At 42.3% G+C, this 13763-nt stretch overlaps 1 protein-coding gene across 1 annotated transcript in view; it reads left to right on the top strand.

Annotated features, from left to right (window-relative positions):
- The window catches only part of DYNC2I1 (dynein 2 intermediate chain 1), an 850736-nt gene that overhangs the window by 775673 nt on the left and 61300 nt on the right, over nt 1-13763 (top strand). The window contains 4 exon segments of the mRNA XM_050785712.1: nt 6885-6940; nt 9652-9706; nt 13281-13301; nt 13303-13353. Coding sequence (XP_050641669.1) covers nt 6885-6940; nt 9652-9706; nt 13281-13301; nt 13303-13353 — 183 coding nt within the window.

Here is a 13763-nt window from a genome sequence, read left to right as displayed (position 1 = left end):
AGCTGGTGTGCAGTGGTACCTCATTGTGGTTTTGATTTGCATTTCTCTGATGGCTAGTGATGATGAGCATTTTTTCATGTGTCTGTTGGCTGCATAAATGTCTTCTTTTGAGAAGTGTCTGTGCATATCATTTGCCCAGTTTTTGATGGGGTTGTTTGTTTTTTTCTTGTAAATTTGTTTGAGTTCTTTGTAGATTCTGGATATTAGCCCTTTGTCAGATGAGTAGATTGCAAAAATTTTCTCCCATTCTGTAGGTTGCCTGTTCAATCTGATGGTAGTTGCTTTTTCTGTGCAGAAGCTCTTTAGTTTAATTAGATCACATTTGTCAATTTTGGCTTTTGTTACCATTGCTTTTGGTGTTTTAGACGTGAAGTCCTTGCCCATGCCTGTGTCCTGAATGGTATTGCCTCGGTTTTCTTCTGGGTTTTTATGGTTTTAGGTCTAACATTTAAGTCTCTAATCCATCTTGAATTAATTTTTGTATAATGTGTAAGGAAGGGATCCAGTTTCAGCTTTCTACTTATGGCTGGCTAGTTTTCCCAGCACCATTTATTAAATAGGGAATCCTTTCCCCATTTCTTGTTTTGTCAGGTTTGTCAAAGATCAGATGGTTATGAATGTGTGGTATTATTTCTGAGGGCTCTGTTCTGTTCCATTGGTCTATGTCTCTGTTTTGGTACCAGTACCATGCTGTTTAGGTTACTGTAGCTTTGTAGTGTAGTTATAAGTCAGGTAGCATGATGCCTCCAGCTTTGTTCTTTTGACTTAGGACTGTCTTGGCAATGCAGGCTCTTTTTTGGTTCCATATGAACTTTAAAGTAGTTTTTTCCAATTCTGTGAAGAAAGTCATTGGTAGCTTAATGGGGATGGCATTGAATCTATAAATTACCTTGGTCAGTATGGCCATTTTCACGATATTGATTCTTCCTATCCATGAGCATGGAATGTTCTTCCATTTGTTTGTGTCCTCTTTTATTTCATTGAGCAGTGGTTTGTAGTGTTCCTTGAAGAGGTCCTTCACATTCCTTGTAAGTTGGATTCCTAGGTGTTTTATTCTCTTTGAAGCAATTGGGAATGGGATTTCACTCATGATTTGGGCTCTGTTTATCTGTAATTGGTGTATAAGAATGCTAGTGTTTTTTGCACATTGATTTTGTATCCTGAGACTTTGCTGAAGTTGCTAATCAGCTTAAGGAGATTTTGGGCTGAGATGATGGGGTTTTCTAAATATACAATCATGTCTTCTGCAAACAGGGACAATTTGACTACCTCTTTTCCTAATTGAATACCCTTTATTTTTTTCTCTTGCCTGATTGCCCTGGCCACAACTTCCAACACTATATTGAATAGGAGTAGTGAGAGAGGGCATCCCTGTCTTGTGCCAGTTTTCAAGGGGAATGCTTCCAGTTTTTGCCCATTCAGTATGATATTGGCTGTGGGTTTGTCATAAATAGCTCTTATTATTTTGAGATATGTTCCATCATTACCGAATTTATTGAGAGTTTTTAGCATGAAGGGCTGTTGAATTTTGTCAAAGGCCTTTTCTGCATCTGTTGAGATAATCATGTGATTTTTGTCTTTGGTTCTATTTATATGCTGGATTAAGTTTGTTGATTTGCATATGTTGAACCAGCCTTGCATCCCAGGGATGAAGCCCACTTGATCATGGTGGATAAGCTTTTTGATGTGCTGCTGGATTCGGTTTGTCAGTATTTTATTGAGGATTTTTGCATTGATGTTCATCAGCGATATTGGTCTAAAATTCTCTTTTTTTGTTGTGTCTCTGCCAGGCTTTGGTATCAGAATGATGTTGGCCTCATAAAATGAGTTAGGGAGGATTCTCTCTTTTTCTATTGGTTGGAATAATTTCAGAAGGAATGGTACCAACTCCTTCTTGTACCTCTGGTAGAATTCGTCTGTGAATCCGTCTGGCCTGGACTTTTTTTGGTTGGTAGGCTATTAATTATTGCCTCAATTTCAGAGCCTGTTATTGGTCTACTCAGGTCTTCCTGGTTTAGTCTTGGGAGAGTGTAAGTGTCCAGGAATTTATCCATTTCTTCTAGGTTTTATAGTTTATTTGTGTAGAGGCGTTTATAGTATTCTCTGATGATAGTTTGCATTTCTGTGGGGTTGGTGGTGATATCCCCTTTATCGTTTTTTATTGCATCTATTTGGTTCTTCTCTCTTTCTTCTTTATTAGTCTTGCTAGCGGTCTATCCATTTTGTTGATCTTTTCAAAAAACCAGCTCCTGGATTCACTGATATTTTGAAGCATTTTTTGTGTCCTATCTCCTTTAGTTCTGCTCTGATCTTAGTTATTTCTTGCCTTCTGCTAGCTTTTGAATGTGTTTCCTCTTGCTTCTCTGGTTCTTTTAATTGTAATGTTAGAGTGTCAATTTTAGATCTTTCCTGCTTTCTCTTGTGGGCATTCAGTGCTATAAATTTCCCTCTACACCTTGCTTTAAATGTGTCCCAGAGATTCTGGTATGTTGTATCTTTGTTCTCATTGGTTTCAAAGAACATCTTTATTTCTGCCTTCATTTCGTTATGTACCCAGTAGTCATTCAGGAGCAGGTTGTTGAGTTTCCATGTAGTTGAGTGGTATTGAGTGAGTTTCTTAATCCTGAGTTCTAGTTTGATTGCACTGTGGTCTGAGAGACAGTTTGTTATATTTTCTGTTCTTTTACATTTGCCGAGGAGCGCTTTACTTCCAACTATGTGGTCAATTTTGGAATAAGTGCGATGTGGTGCTAAGAAGAATGTATATTCTGTTGTTTTGGGGTGGAGGGTTCTGTAGATGTTTATTAGGTCTGCTTGGTGCAGAGTTGAGTTCAATTCCTGGATATCCTTGTTAACTTACTGTCTTGTTGATCTGTCTAATGTTGACAGTGGGGTGTTAAAGTCTCCCATTATTATTTTGTGGGAGTCTAAGTCTCTTTGTAAGTCTCTAAGGACTTGCTTTATGAATCTGGGTGCTCCTGTATTGGTTGCATATATATTTAGAATAGTAAGCTCTTCTTGTTGAATTGATCCCTTTACCATTATGTAATGGCCTTCTTTGTCTCTTTTGATTTTTGTTGGTTTAAAGTCTATTTTATCAGAGACTAGGATTGCAACCCCTGCCTTTTTTTGTTTTCCATTTGCTTGGTACATCTTCCTCCATCCCTTTTTTTGAGCCTATGTGTGTCTCTGCATGTGAGATGGGTCTCCTGAATACAGCACACTGATGAGTCTTTACTATTTATCCAATTTGCCAGTCTGTGTCTTTTAATTGGAGCATTTAGCCCATTTATATTTAAGGTTAATATTGTTATGTGTGAACTTGATCCTGTCATTATGATGTTAGCTCGTTATTTTGCTCGTTAGTTGATGCAGTTTCTTCCTAGCATCGATGGTCTTTACATTTTGGCATGTTTTTGCAATGGCTGGTACTGGTTGTTCCTTCCCATGTTTAGTGTTTCCTTCAGGAGCTCTTGTAGGGCAGGCCTGGTGGTGATAGAATCTCTCAGCATTTGCTTGTCTGTAAAGGATTTTATTTCTCCTTCACTTATGAAACTTAGTTTGGCTGGATATGAAATTCTGGTTGAAAATTCTTTTCTTTAAGAATGTTGAATATTGGCCCCCACTCCTGGCTTGGAGAGTTTCTGCCAAAAGATCTACTGTTAGTCTGATGGGCGTCCCTTTGTGTGTAACCCGACCTTTCTCTCTGGCTGCCCTTAACATTTTCCTTCATTTCAACTTTGGTGAATCTGACAATTATGTGTCTTGGAGTTGCTCTTCTCGAGGAGTATCTTTGTGGTGTTCTCTGTATTTCCTGAATTTGAATGTTGGCCTGCCTTGCTAGGTTGGGGAAGTTCTCCTGGATAATATCCTGCAGAGTGTTTTCCAACTTGTTTCTATTCTCCCTGTCACTTTCAGGTACACCGGTCAGACGTAGATTTGGTCTTTTCACATAGTCCCATATTTCTTGGAGGCTTGTTCATTTCTTTTTACTCTTTTTTCTCTAAACTTCTCTTCTCGCTTCATTTCATTCATTTGATCTTCAATCACTGATACTCTTTCTTCCAGTTGATCAAGTCGGTTACGGAAGCTTGTGCATTTATCACGTAGTTCTCGTGTCATGGTTTTCATCTCTATCAGATCGTTTAAGGACTTGTCTGCATTGGTTATTCTAGTAGCCATTCGTCAAATCTTTTTTCAGGGTTTTTAGTTTCTTTGCGATGGGTTTGAACTTCCTCCTTTAGCTCGGAGAAGTTTGGTTGTCTGAAGTCTTCTTCTCTCAACTCATCAAAGTCATTCTCTTTCCAGCTTTGTTCTGTTGCTGTCGAGGAGATGCGTTCCTTTGGAGGGGGAGAGGCGCTGTGATTTTTAGAATTTCCAGCTTTTCTGTACTGCTTTTTCCCCGTCTTTGTGGTTTTTATCTACATTTGGGCTTTGATGATAGTGACATACAGATAGGGTTTTGGTGTGGATGTCCTTTCTGTTTGTTATTTTTCCCTCTAACAGTCAGGACCCTCAACTGCAGGTCTGTTGGAGTTTGCTGGAGGTCCACTCCAGACCCTGTTTGCCTGGGTATCAGCAGCGGAGGCTGCAGAAGAGTGAATATTGCTTTGCTGTCTGATCGTTCCTCTGGAAGCTTCGTCTCAGAGGTGTATCTGGCCGTGTGAGGTGTGAGGTGTCAGTCTGCCCCTAGTTGGGGATGTCTCCCAGTTAGGCTACTCGGGTCAGGGACCCACTTGAGCAGACAGTCTATCCGTTCTCAGATCTCAAACTCCGTGCTGGGAAAACCTCTACTCTTCAAAGCTGTCAGACAGGGACATTTACATCTGCAGAGGATTCTGCTGCCTTTTGTTTGGCTATGCCCTGTCCCCAGAGGTGGAGTCTACAGAGGCAGGCAGGCCTTCTTGAGCTGTGGTGGGCTCCACCCAGTTCCAGCCTTCTGGCAGCCTTGTTTACTTACTTAAGCCTCAGCAATGGTGGGTGCCCCTCCCCTAGCCTCGCTGCTGCCTTGCAGTTAGATCTCAGACTGCTGTGCTAGCAATGAGGGAGGCTCCATGGGCGTGGGACCCTCCGAGCCAGGCCCGGGATATAATCTCCTATTGTGCCCTTTGCTAAGACCCTTGGTAAAGCGCAGTGTTAGGGTGGGAGTGACCCAATTTTCCAGGTGTCGTGTGTCTCGGTTTCCCTTGACTAGGAAAGGGAATTCCCTTCCCCCTTGCGCTTCCCGGGTGAGGCGATGCCTTGCCCTGCTTCAGCTCTCACTTGTTGGGCTGCACCCACTGTCCAACACGCCCCAGTGAGATGAACCCCGTACCTCAGTTGGAAGTGCAGAAATCACCCGTCTTCCATGTTGCTCACGCTGGGAGCTGGAGGCTGGAGCTGTTCCTATTTGGCCATCTTGGCACAGATCCCCTCACCTTTATCGTTTTAAAAAGCAATTTTTGTTTTTGAGACGGAGTCTTGCTCTGTTGTCCAGGCTGGAGTGCAGTGGTGTGATCTCCGCTCACTGCAAGCTCCACCTCTGGGGTTCACGCCAGTCTCCTGCCTCAGCCTCCTGAGTAGCTGGGACTACAGGCGCCTACCACCACTTTTGTATTTTTAGTAGAGACGGGGTTTCACTGTGTTAGCCAGGATGGTCTCCATCTCCTGACCTCATGATCCGCCCACCTTGGCCTCCCAAAGTTCTGGGATTACAGGCGTGAGCCACCATGCCCAGCAAAAGCAATTTTTTTAGAGATGGGTTCTAGCTGTGTTGCCTAGGCTGATCTTGAACTCCTGGCCTCAAGCTACTTCAGCCTGCCAAATGGATGGGATTAGGATGTGAACCACCATGCCTGCCATACTTTTATCCTTTTCAAGATTGGATCATCTCCTTTCTGCTCCTGGAAGTAGTGGATTCAAGTGATTACTTGTAAATACCTTTTTCAGCCCAGGACTCTCCTGTCCAGAGTGTTAGTCCTGAGGGACTATGTGATGAGGCCACAGGAGTTTGACGACAACGTGCTGAGCTTTTTCTCAGCTCTGCCATTTGTAGGCCATCTGGGTGAGCAGCGTTACCTGCCTCCCTGTGTGGTAGGTGCTGAGATAATCACAGCACGCTTCTCCTGGCCCCACGTGCAGCCTGACTGGCTGCCATCACCACAGCCAGGGCCCCCAGTGCTATGCGCTGCTTGCCCACACCCAGGTCTGACTCTTAACATTAACTTGATGACTTTTTTTTCTCTTCCCTTTTTATATCTAGTCAGTAAATCATAATTTTTCCTACCCAGCACTAGTGATTTTATTTTTTTCCCATTCCAATTCATTTTACGGACCACAACACATTGTTCTGTTAAACATAACACTTTTTTCTGATTAATTTTGTAAAGTTTTTGTTTCTGTTTTTGAGATGATGTCTCGCTCTGTTGCCCAGGCTGGAGTGCAGTGGCGTGATCTCGGCTCACTGCAACCTCCACCTCCTGGGTTCAAGTAATTATCCTGCCTCAGCCTCCTGAGTAGCTGGGACTACAGGTGTGTACCACCACGCCCAGCTAATTTTGTATTTTTAGTAGAGACGGGATTTCTCTGTGTTGGTTAGGCTGGTCTCTAACTCCCAACCTCAGGTGATCCACGCACCTTGGCCTCCCAAAGCGCTGGGATCACAGGCGTGAGCCACCGCGCCTGGCATAATCACCCTTTTATATATACTTTTATCCATTTTCTTTACATTTAATTATCTAATTTACTAAAAATAGCTGGCCAAAATAGTTATTTAAAAGATATTTGTGGTGTAGATGCTATTGTTAAATTTTCAATCCATTCTTGTTTTATGGGGTTTACTAATTATGCTTACTTCATTCCCATATGTTAATAAATGGTTATGGGATTATTCTTTTGTTTGCTAGAACGGTGAACACAGAAATCGAGGTGCAAGCTCTAAAAGAGATGGGACCAGCAGCCAGTAAGGATTGCGTGCCCTGTGGTCGACCTTGACGTGTGCCGCTCTCGTGGAATGCTTCAGGGAATTTTCTTACTGGCTCCAGTGGTGGCCAGTCTGTGGGAATCAGTTATACTTCATTTTCTCTAGATTTTACCCCTTAGCCCCTCCAAATGGGTTGGTATGTTTTAGGAATACTAGAGGAGCTTGGAAACTTATTATGAAATTATTAGTTTTTTATTTTGCCTTTTAAATTAATTATATTTATTTTTATTTTTTCCATTTTAATATTATTGTTTCTATTTATTGCCTCAGGATCTGTTTTTGTCCTTTTTAACATTTGCTCATGCAAAATTAGAAAATTGGTACTGACTTTGGGGAGAATAATTCACTTGGGAGCCTCTTCATGTGCAAGAGGGCGTCCTCCCTGCCTGAAGTTAAAGATCTACAGGTGGGCGGTTTTGCCCCTTTACAGACCTGAGCAAACCATTCTGGTTCACAGCCACTAAAAACAGTACATGCCGGCAAGTCCCCCTCTGCCCATTGTTTGTCGCTTGTGAACACCCAGGACGGAACATTCCACCCTGATGCCTTGGCAGAGACCCCCAGAGCTGGGGGTGGGGGTCAGCCTTGGTTGGAATTTCCTATCTACCTTTTAGTTGCAGTGTTGGGTGGCCTTTCGCTAAAGCAATGATGATAATTCCTGTGTCATGTGGGTTTTGCGAAGATTATAGATTAATTGGAGTTTCTGTATAAACTTTTTTTTTTTTTTTTTGAGACAGAGTCTCACTTTGTCACCAAGGCTGGAGTGCAGTGGTGCGATCTTGGCTCACTGCAACCTCCGCCTCCCAGGTTCAAGCTGTTCTGCCTCAGCCTCCCGAGTAACTGGAACTACAGGCACACACCACCATGCCCAGCTAATTTTTGTATTTTTGGTAGAGATGGGGTTTTGCCATGTTGGCTAGGCTGGTATCGAACTCCTGGCCTCAAGTGAGCCACCCACCTTGGCCTCCCAAAGTCTGGGATGACAGGCGTGAGCCACCGTGCCTGGCCTAAACTCTCATATATAAGCCCTAGACTTTAATTTGTTCTTTCTGACAATCAGATTTTGTAATCCTTTTTCAAAGATTAGAAAACCCAGGTTAAATGTCTTACCCAAATTTTTACAAGTTTGGGCAAAGCTAACACTTAAACCTCGGGTGTCAGTTCCTGGGTTTTATGCTGCATGTCCACTAGAAGGCACAAGAAGACTCTTTCGCTCAATTCAGTACTTTTGTTAAACCACATGGTATATTGGTATGAATGAAAGTTTAAAAATTGAGAATCAGTTTGATATTTTGCACATCTTTATTTTAGGTCCTAACTAACATGAAATGTGATTTAAAAGTAAAACATATTTCAAGATAAATTTTTCTTTTAGAAATATCTTTTATTTTATATTTGTATTACATATTATATATTTTATTTTATATTTAATATAAAATAGTATTTCAGACAGACCAATAAAATTATAGAAAATTTCTAGAACTCTGTTTTTTGAGATGGAGTCTTGCTCTGTTGCCTAGGCTGGAGTGCAGCGGCATGATCTTGGCTAACTGTAACCTCCACCTCCCTGATTCAAGCAATTCCCCTGCCTCAGCCTCCCAAGTAGCTGGGATTACAGGCACATGCCACCATGACTGGCTAATTTTTTTGTATTTTTAGTAGAGATGAAGTTTCACCGTGTGCCAGACTGGTCCCGAGCTCTTGACCTCAGGCAGTCTGCCCACCTCGGCCTCCCAAAGTGCTGGGATTACAGACATGAGCCCCGCACCCGGCCAAGAACTCCTAAAGAATGTAGATTTGCACTCACACACAAGTTTGTTAAAACACGTAATTTCTTCTCTGGAAGATATTTTCTGTCTTGAATTATTGCTAAAAGAGTAAGAATGCTAGGAAGACTTTAACATTTATTGCTATAATAAAACATGCTTTGCTAACCTGCAACAGTTTTTTTTTTTTTAAATTATTTTTTGAGAAAGGGTCTTGCTCTGTCACCCAGGCTGGAGTGCAGTGGCACAATCATGGCTCACTGCAGCTTCAAACTCCTGGGCTCAAGCAATCCTCCTGCCTCAGCCTCCCAAGTAGCTGAGACTACGGCATGTGCCACCATGCCAGGCTAATTTTTTATTTTTGTAGAGATGGGGTCTACTCTGTTGCCCAGGCTGGTCCCGAACTCCTGGCCTTAAGCGATCCTCCTGCCCCAGGCTCCCAAATAGCTGGGATTATAAGTGCAAGTCGTTGCCCCTGGTTATAGTAGTCCTTTTTTTTTTTTTTTTTTTTTTTTCTTTTGAGACGGAGTCTCGCTCTGTCGCCCAGGCTGGAGTGCAGTGGCGCTATCTCGGCTCACTGCAAGCTCCGCCTCCCGGGTTCCCGCCATTCTCCTGCCTCAGCCTCCCGAGTAGCTGGGACTACAGGCGCCCGCCACCTCGCCCGGCTAGTTTTTTTGTATTTTTAGTAGAGACGGGGTTTCATTGTGTTAGCCAGGATGGTCTCGATCTCCTGACCTCGTGATCCGCCCGCCTCGGCCTCCCAAAGTGCTGGGATTACAGGCTTGAGCCACCGCGCCCGGCCTATAGTAGTTCTTAATCGTATCAAAATATTGTTAAGAACTTTCACTGATATGGAAAATGTTTTATTTTTTAAAAGCGCTCATTTAAAAGTAAATTTTGATTTTGATTATGTTTGCTTTCCAGGTATGCTGAGAATTTAGTAAGGAATCACGGAAAAGATAAAGATTCAAGACGGAAGGTAAGGCAGTCTCCACTGAGGATACATCGATTTTATGGTACATTCAGATTAGCCATCATCTTAGTTTGGGCTTCCCCTTGAAAGCAGAGGCTGAGACAGGGCTCATTTGCAGATGGTTTATTTGAGTGGTGATTCCAGAAGGCACACTAGAGACTTACTTTAGGCTAGAAGACACAAATAGGTTGAAAGTAAAAAGCTGGACAAAGAGAATCTGTCAAACAGCAGCTATGAGAGGGCTGGACTGGCTATACTAATATCAGATAAAACAGATTTTGAGACAGAAAGTGTTACTAGAGATAGACAATTCAGAATGACCAAATAATTAGTTCAGCAAGGAGATGTAACAATTGTAAATGAATATTTACCTAACAAGAGGGCCCCAAAACACAAGCAGCAAAACCTGACAGAATTGAAGGGAGAAATAGACAATTCACAATAATAGGAACTTTAGCACCCCACTTTCAATCACAGATAGGACAATATTTTATGGTAACAAATTAGGTAATTTAGATGAACGGACAAATTCCTAGAGACTATCAGTTACTAAAACTGCTAGAAGCAATAGGCTGAACTGACCTATAGTAAGTCAAGAAATTATGTTTATGTTAAGAATCTCCCCACAAAGTAGCTCAGGCTCTGATGGCTTCTCTGGCAAATTCTACCAAGCACATGTTATTAATAGACACTTGTGACTAACACACACGCGTAATCCCTCTCCTTGCATAATTGTTTCCATGTGTTAAGCTACCTTGTGACATGTATTTATGCACCAGGAGAATTGTACCCTGTGCTGAGCTTGTCACTTAGCACATCAGCGTTTCTCCACAGTCTTCATTATCTCCACCATCTCCAATAGTATCATAAGAGGAGTCTTCATAACGATTACTTAGTAACTAAAATAGCACACTGTGGAGTTAGGGTTATTATTAAACCATTTTCCTCTTTTTTTTTTTGTTATTACAGATAATGTGGCAAGCATATTTTGAATTTTATGAATTATTTCTGGAGAATAATTTTTTCTTTTTTGGTAGTTATCTGAAACCCATGACCTTGAGATAATCATATTTAACAATTTTCTGCCATATATATATATATATGCTGAGTTGGAGTCTTGCTCTGTCTCCCAGGCTGGAGTGCAGTGGCGCGATCTCAGCTCACCTCAACCTCTGCCTCCTGGGTTCAAGTGATTCGTGCCTCAGCCTTCTGAGTAGCTGGGATCGCAGGCATGTGCCACCGCACCCAGCTAATTTTTGTATTTTTAGTAGAGACAGGGTTTCACCATGTTGGCCAGGCTGATCTTGAACTCCTGACCTCAGGTGATCCACCTGCTTCGGCCTCCCAAAGTGCTGGGATTACAGGCAGGAGCCACCGCGCTCAGCCTTCGTGCCATATTTTTATGAATTGCTTTATTCTATATCCGTACACAAACATGATTTTACATAAATTAGGTCATACAGCACCTGTTGTTTTGACACAGATGTTTTATTTATTTAATTTTGGTGGTGGTGGTGGGATTGCTTATTATCTGGCTATAGCCACACATTTACCACAGAAAAAAAAAGACCTACAAATATTTCTCATATAATCTTTTATAATCATATATTGGTATGTATATTTGGGAATTTGGAAGCCAGTTTTAAACATTTACACACACACACACACACACACACAGCCCTCCTGTTCTTCCTAGTTCATTGTGGAAATCCCTCCAGTTTGGATGTTATAGATCTACTGTGTTATTTTTGTGGATACATTTCTTGAAGTGGAATTGTGGAATTATTGGATGAAAACATATAGATTTATTTTCCTATTTTTTTCATGTTTCCCAATTTTTTCTCTAAGCTCCAGGTTGGCATTGTTAACTAGAATTATAACATGAGCCACACTTATAATTTTAAATTTTTTTATTTTTATTTTAAAAAATATACCAGATGTTCGAGACCAGCCTGGGCAGCATAGGAATTCCTCATCTGTATAAAAACAACAACAACAAAAAATTTAAAAAAGGCCAGGTGTGGTGGCTCAGGCCTGTAACCCCAGCACTTTGGGAGGCCAAGGCAGGGGCATCACCTGAGGTCAGGAGTTTGAGACCAGCCTGACCAACATGGTGAAACTCCATCTCTACTCAAAATACAAAAATTAGCCAGGCATGGTGGTGGACTCCTGTAATCCCAGCTACTTGGGAGGCTGAGGCAGGAGAATTGCTTGAACCTGGGACATGGAAATTGCAGTGAGCCGAGATCGCATCACTGTACTCCAGCCTGGGCCATGGAGCGAGACTCTGTCTCAAAAAAAAAAAAAAAAAAAAAAAAAAGAGGTGGGGTCTTGCTGTGTTGCCCAGACTGGTCTCGCACTTCTGGGCTCAGGTGATTCTCCTGCCTCAGCCTCCTAAAGTACTGGGATTATAGGTGCGAGCCACCACACCTGGCCTATAATTTTACATTTTCTTATAAACATACAAAAGAAACATGAATTAATTTCATAACATCTTATATAATCCAATAAATCTAAAATAGTATCCGTGCAACCTATAATCAGTATAAAAATTATCAATGAGGTAGCCAATGGGATATTTTACATTCTTTTATTTTTCTTTTCCAGAGGAGTAAAATATATGATGTGTTTTTTTCTAGAAAAATTTCAGTTCATTGTGAACGTATTTAACAGCTTGTTTTGGCTATGATTAGATCCACATTTTACAGCAGCAACACTGAATTTATCTTGATTCAATTCTTCAGCATTTATGGAGTGCCTGCTATGTGCCAGAATAGTTTTCTGGACACATGGAAAGTTCTTTTTCTGTTTTCTTCATGAATAATACATTATATTGTCACCAGTTTTAGACACTGCCTAGTTTTGGGTAGTCACTTGTTTTTTTTTTTTGAGACTGAGTTTCGCTCTTGTCGCCCAGGCTGGAGTGCAGTGGTGCGATCTCAGCTCACCACAACCTCTGCCTCCTGGGTTCAAGAGATTCTCCTGCCTCAGCCTCCCAAGTAGCTGGGATTGCAGGTACCTGCCACCCTGCCTGGCTAATTTTTTTTATTTTTAGTAGAGACGGGATTTCACCATGTTGGCTAGGCTGGTCTCAAACTCCTGACCTCAGGTGATCTACCCTCCTCAGCCTCCCAGAGTGCTGGGACTATAGGCGTGAGCCGCCATGCCTGGCCTGAGTAGTGACTTCTAAGTGCATAGATCTTTCTAGCGTCGTTGATAAAGGTGACATTTGCAAGGCTTTTTCTTCATCACACACAGGGATCCGGGCTTCTTGTGTGTCCTTTTATCCGGTCCTCTCACTGCTGCTGTGAAACAGGTGCCGTAATTCTGATTTTTCAGAAGAGAAAGCTGAGGCACAGAGGGTTGAAGATACTTGCTCTAAGCTCTAAGTCACACAGTTTGTCAGTCCCAGGGTGGGACCCGCATCCAGAGCGCGAGTTTCGCAGTCTGTGCACCTGTGGAATCTCACCTGTGTCCTGGCTGTTGAGGGCCGGTGGGCTCTGTGGGGAGCTGTGTGGCGTGCGTGTCTCCTGGAATCTCACCTGTGTCCTGGCTGATGGGGCTGTTCTCTCTCCATTAGCATGGCCATGAGGAAGGTTATTCCGTCCGTGTGGTGGAAGCTGGACCAGAGGCCAGGAGGCGAGGAAACTGTGGTAAGGAGAGTACTTCGTCTTATAGTTTTGCAATCCTGTCCCAGCACAGACTTCCACTCACATTTCCTTGCTTTCCTGTCAGCATTTTACTAGTGTAATTATTGTCCCTTTCAGATAGCAGGGACAGATGAGATTTTCATATGAAATTCACACTTGGAGTTGTTTGAAGTCCTTGGTCTTGTTGAAAGCCATCTGGGTTGTGGGGGTCAAGGAATGTAACTGGGTTGTGTGCACACCGTCAGGTACTTGAGCCTCTTTCTTTCTGGAAGAGGAGAGGATTTTGCAAAGAAATTGGAGAGAAGAGGTTTAGGGTGAATGAACAGACAGCCTTCTCATTGTTGTTCTGTGTAAGTTGAAGAAAGTGAGGAGATTTGAAGACACCTAATAGAGAAATCACAAAAGACATGATC

This window comes from Macaca thibetana, chromosome 3 (assembly GCF_024542745.1).
Source record: "Macaca thibetana thibetana isolate TM-01 chromosome 3, ASM2454274v1, whole genome shotgun sequence".
Classification (NCBI taxonomy): domain Eukaryota; kingdom Metazoa; phylum Chordata; class Mammalia; order Primates; family Cercopithecidae; genus Macaca; species Macaca thibetana.
Note: the sequence above shows the minus strand (reverse complement) of the source record. Positions and strands in the feature narration are given on the sequence as shown.